The 6,000-nt window shown below is 41.7% G+C and overlaps 1 protein-coding gene across 1 annotated transcript in view; it reads left to right on the forward strand.

Moving 5' to 3' along the window:
* Window positions 1-5,579, forward strand: part of SLC27A6 (solute carrier family 27 member 6) — a 45,435-nt gene extending 39,856 nt beyond the window's left edge. Inside the window, exons 9-10 of the mRNA XM_077344468.1 lie at window positions 3,319-3,449; window positions 4,656-5,579. Coding sequence (XP_077200583.1) covers window positions 3,319-3,449; window positions 4,656-4,832 — 308 coding nt within the window. The 3' untranslated portion in view covers window positions 4,833-5,579. The remainder of the gene's footprint in view (window positions 1-3,318; window positions 3,450-4,655) is intronic.
* Window positions 5,580-6,000: the final 421 nt, after the last annotated feature.

Here is a 6,000-nt window from a genome sequence, read left to right on the forward strand (position 1 = left end):
TCCAGTGCATCCCTCCTGATTGGCCAGCGACCATACAGCCCAGCCTCTACAAAGACCGCAAGGCCAGTAGCTGCCATTTGGCCACTGGACATTGCCAGGGACAGAGGTCAGAGGCACTGGTCTGGAGAGTGGGTGACAGAGTGGCCTGATTGCTGTTGCCCTCGCTTCCAGAAAACCTCTGCTTCTTGGGAGTGGGAGCTGAGGCACTGACTATGGCTCTGGGTCGGGGGCCAAGTGACTGCTTGCTGCCCTTCAGAGCTCTCAGTCCCACTTCTCTCCTAGGGTGTCTGTTATGGGGAGAGGAAGAAAAGGTGATTTTAAACTGCTTAAACTGGAGACCATGAGGCGTTGCCGCTGCCCTGCAGAGCCCCGCGGCTGCCGCTAGCCGGCAGGAATGGCGGCGCCACACAAGCCCCACCCTGGAGCCTGGGGGCCTGCGTGGGGGCCTCCTGAGCTTGGTCTGTCTCCTGGGCTGCCTGCGCGGGGGGGGGGGATTTAAATTAATTTTTAAAAATTGAGAACACTGCGGGACAACTTAAAAACGTGGCGGAACATGGAGGAAATGCCCCCAAAGGCAGGACTGCCCCGCCAAAGGTGAGACATCTGGTCACCTTAGCTTAGAGACAACTGAGGCCTGCTGGGTGACTGTGGGCCATTCCAGTTTTCTCAGAGCTCTCAACCCCACTTCTCTTATAGGGTGTATGTTATGGGGATAGGAAGAAAAGGCAATTTTAAACTGCTTACAGACACCTGAGGCCTGCTGGATGACTGTGAGCATTCCAGTTCTCTCGGAGCTCTCAAGCCCACTTCACTCTCAGGGTGTCTGTTATGGGACGAGGAAGGGAAAGTGATTTTAAACTGCTTACAGACACCTGAGGCCTGCTGGGTGACTGTGGGCTATTCCAGTTCTCTCAGAGCTCTCAGTTCCACTTCACTCACAGGGTGTCTGTTATGGGGAGAGGAAGAAAAGGTGATTTTAAATCATTTAGAGACATCAGAGGCCTGTTGGGTGATTCAGGGCCATTCCCAGTTCTCTCAGAGCTCTCACAGCCCCACATCCCTCACAGGTTGTCTATTATAGGGAGATGAAGGGGAAATGTCTTTGTAAACTGCTTTGTGATTCTTTTTGGTAGTAAACAGCAGTGTACAAAAATCCATCTTCTAAGGGGCAACAGTGAAAGAAGCATGTGGGCATATAACATTAAATCAACAGTAAAAAAAATGGAGACAGAAGGAGTAGGGCCACAGAACTGGGACTAATTAGTTCCCATGTAATCTCCCCCTAAAAATAGTCTCCAGTCTGATTTTCTCTTCACGTATCTGAAGACATGGCTCTTGAAAGCTCATCTTTAAACACTATTCCACAATTCCCAATGGTCAGTCCTCTCCCACACTGAACTCACATTCCAAACCACAGGTTCTTGACACTCATCTCTCCACACCCACGCCCTCATTTGTAACCACGCCACCACAACCCCCCACGCAACACACATATTCAGCCTCATGCCCTGAAAGATTGGACAACCTCTCCCCTTCCTCTTCCCAATGCCAATCTCTCTCTATCTTAATCACTCTCTTCCTTTCTACCTCCCTCTCTCTTTGCTATCCCCCCCCCCCCCCCGCTGCTAGTGCCCGTTGTATCAGCTACAATGGACTTTAATTCTAGTTATTATATATTTTGGACCAGCCCAAGGACTTAAGAGAAAAAATTACTTTAATTTATTCTACTCCTATAATGGCACAGAGAGGCTTTTGAAAGTCCAAAATAAAATATTTTATTTAACTTGGGGGTGTCAGGATAGGATGTATGAGGTGAACCAATAAAAACTGAGGCAACTTTGTGATCACACTAAATCCAGATATTATGTTGCTAATAAGTTAGTGTTTTTGCTATTCTTTTAAATTTTGAGAAGAGAGGCTTTCTTTACAGTATATGCTTAAACACTCAGACATAATTATTGAGATTCACTGACTCTTAAAGTTTAGAGGGCAGGAACATAGAACCGAAGTCCCCCAAATCCCAAGGGATCACTCCTTATTTTTTAGAGCTATTTCCCTTTCCACTGGGCAAGGATTACTTCTCTTGATTAGAAGCTCTGTCCATTTTTGGTTTGAATGGGGATCCACTATGATCCACTCACTCCCTTAGCTTCTTCCCCAGTCAGTGCTAAACTGTGTCTTTTTCAGCTGTCAGTTCCCAGCTATCATTTCTTAACGACATGCAATCAAATTCTGTTTTAACTGCCTGTTGATTAAAGATTTTCAGACTCTGCTAGACGTTACACTTTGAAAATCTGTCACAGCATCTTTTCAGAACATACTCATAGGTGCTTCCTGCATGTACCAACAATTTGTCATGATTCAGCAGAGGGCAGCACAGTTAAGGAAAATTGGCAGATTGAAATGCTTATCCTTATCCATGGTTCCTCTATATATTTGTGAAATAGCCTGCTGGGTGGAATGTGTCCAGGTGTCCGAGTTGGAATAAGGTCAATCAGGATGCAGCCAGCAACGCCAGCAATGGTTGGCCCTGCCCCTACAGCTCCTGCCCTGCCTCCCTAGCCAAGTTCCTCTCAGCCACGTCAGAGACAGAGAGAGAGACACAGAGCCCTGCCAGACCAAACACAATTCCCTCCTATCGCTCCTGCTGCGAGGGAGGTAGGGAGAGACACAGAGAGAGCTGCCCCAAGCTGCTGACCAGCCCTGCTTCCCTCCTAAACATGAGCCCTAATTATCTGCTATGGCTCCTGCTGCGACGGAGAGACAGAGAGAGAGCCACCGCTGCTGCGACCGAGTGAGAGATAGAGAGAGAGAGAGAGAGAGAGAGAGCTGCCCCAGATTGCAAACCAGCCCTGCTTCCCTCCTACAAACCAGCCCTGATTATCTGCTATGCCTCTTGCTGCGAGGCACTCCGAGAGACACGCAGCAACAGGGAGAAGGAGAGAGAGAGAGAGAGACTGAGAGAGATCTGCACCTCCCGGTGTCCCTGGGTCCTAGCGCCCATTGCATTCCTGGTTGCACTGGGCTTTCTTGCTAGTTATACTATATTTTATCCATTAGCAGAACAGGTAGGTGGAAACAATTTTGACAAGTTCTCTCCTCTCCCCATACTACTCCTTATGCCATAGTTTATTTGTTTACATGTTTTGACCCTCAGCAGAGGACTTTCAAGACACAGGCTTTCTGTGGAAAGATGGGAAATATTAGTTTAGCTACCCTTCCCCTCCTCCATGAACTTACTGGGTATATAACATTTGATCAGTGGAAATGTATCAGTCACTGTCAGTTTAGCCTTAATTCTATCATAATTTCTCACAGGTTATGAAGGGAAAGCGGGCATGGCCTCTGTCATCTTAAAGCCTAATAAATATTTAGATCTGGAAAAATTACATCAACATGTGGCAACTTATCTACCCAGCTATGCCTGCCCTCTATTTTTAAGACACCAGGTAATATTATATATAATATTTAATAATATATATAAATGTATGTGTTGGAGACATATTTTCATGGCTAGTAGAAGATTACTGATTGTCTCAGCAATCTATTAATCTGTTATATACTAGAAAAAACAAATTGATAAATTCAGGGGGAACTATGTAATGGGTATTTATGAGATCAATGGTACTTTCATTCTACATTAATCTATTAATGAGGTCGAATTATATGGCACACTAATGAAAACTACAGATTATACTAAATTGGGAAGAGTAGCACCAATGTAGATAATATAAAGGGATTAGGGAGATTAAAGCATGGATTAAGAATGATAAAATGAGATTCAGGGTAGTAAAGAAATAACGTCAGAAAATAGAAATACTGCAGATAATCAAGTTGCTTTGAAAAACCAGCTACTGGGCTGAGGTTTTTTGTTTTTGTTTTTTTGTATGATGGCTGCTGATTCAATGATGTGAAATATTGCCATAATGCACAAATGTATCAACATCTCCTGCAGGTCTCAGCTGGGTTTCCAGCATCTTTGAGAGGAGACATTCCATCTTTGGATTTTCAGTTAAAGTTTCCCTGTTAAGGACTTATGGCAGCCATAGACACTTGCAAAAAAACTCAGCAGTCTTTGGATTTTGACACTGGCATATTTAAACCAGGAGATTCTTGGGCCTGGTTCAGACCAGTAATTTAACACAAGAATTTGGGGAGGAAGACTACAAGGTGAAGTAAACTTTGTGTTGAAACTGAGGACCATACTGAATGGGACATTGGGAATTAATGGTTAGTTTTAAAAAGCAGACTAGCGGGGTGATACGGGAAAATGTCATGGTATGAGGAAGAAGAGTTCACCTCTTTCTTTGTGTTACTTTCTGTTCATCATCAAGGTATTTATGCAGTTCCACATGAGTTCTGTTTGTGCAGGCTTGTTTTGAAACTCCAAAGAAAGAGTGGGAGCTCCCTTCCCCCTCCCTCATGCCAAATTCCTGCTTTTTTCAGTGTAAAAAGGAGAAAGAAGTGATGCTTCTCTCTCAGTCACTGCTATGAGAAACCTTATTTCTCAAAAAGTTCCTTTTCAAGTTTAAACAGAATCCATTATCATGGAAAGGTTTAGGTAGTGTAGAATTTGTGGTAAACCAAATAGTCTGTTGTTTACTCCATGTATTCAATTTTTCTACTATAAACAAAAATCTTCTGTTTTTTTGTAGGAAATTATGGAAGTTACAGGAACTTTCAAGCAACAAAAATTTAAGCTGGTAGGGGAAGGATTTAATCCATCAGCAATCAGTGACCCGATTTATTTTTTGGACAATTCTAAAAAATCTTATGTTCTATTAACCAAAGAACTGCATGATAAGATCTTATCCGGGCAGGTGAAAATTTAATGTTTATTTTTTAACAGGAGTTCATGCTAACTACATCACAATAGAGAACAATATTTTAACCAGTCTTTCATAGATAAACCAAGGGTTAGAGCATACACTAATTAAATTTTATAGTTCCTATATTTTGAATGATTACTTACTATTATCTGTTATGTGCTTTGACCAGCAATACACACTAATTGTTTTCTACCTCTTAGAATGTACAATATAGCTGAATGTTCTTGTAAATATTGGCTCAGTATATTATCTCTCATGATTTTCGTATGAATGCTATCATAAAATCCCATATTTTTGAGAGACAGAAATGATATTCAAATAAAAGAATAACAACGCTACAGTGCAGTCATCTTATATAATGTTTATTTATAGATACGTTCTTATACTGGATGAAGGAGTAACAATTTGGAAAGATGGTGATAGTTTATAATATTATATAATGAAAAAATATTGTTTTAAAATGTTGAGAAGTGGGTAGAGAAATAAATCAATAAGGTATTTCTGATTCAAAGAACACTAATTTGATATTTTTGTTTCTGATGCACAAGACAAATTATTTCTGTCACTGAAACAGAGGTTCCTTTTATGCTCAGTTGTTTTTTTCATGACTTTTAACCTTAATGACTTCTGCGCTATACATATATTTATTTTAGCCATGCCTTATTTGAAGTGGTTTTCTGCACTAGACTTTTCATGTACACTCTCAAAACTGAATAAATGAATGCTCTGAATGTGAGTGTGTAACAACAATCACTGACTCAAGATTTCTTCATGTGAGATATTTTCCTTAACAGTACAGGGGAAAAAAACCTTAATGAGGTCATACATGAAGACTAACTGTGTGTGCATTTTTGGTTGTATTTCTCAGTATTCTGCCAACTTTTTAAAATGTTAGTGTAACTTACTACAATACATAAAGGGAAATAAGGTGTGTGTTATGTTGAGGTTAGGGTAGCCAAGTAACCAAGAAAAAAAATTAATGTACGGAAATGAACTGGTTATATTAAACTTCTCATGGCTTTGGACCTAAATAGCATCACTTGATAATTGCTGCTAGTGTTGCTAAATTCCCCCTGGCCACTGGCAAGGGAAAGGGAGGTCTGATTGCCAGATCCAAGTTGAGAAACTCTTGGAGATTTGAGGATGGAGTCTGGGGAGGACTGCGACCTCA

This window comes from Paroedura picta, chromosome 7 (genome assembly GCF_049243985.1).
Source record: "Paroedura picta isolate Pp20150507F chromosome 7, Ppicta_v3.0, whole genome shotgun sequence".
In the NCBI taxonomy this organism is placed as follows: Eukaryota; Metazoa; Chordata; class Lepidosauria; order Squamata; family Gekkonidae; genus Paroedura; species Paroedura picta.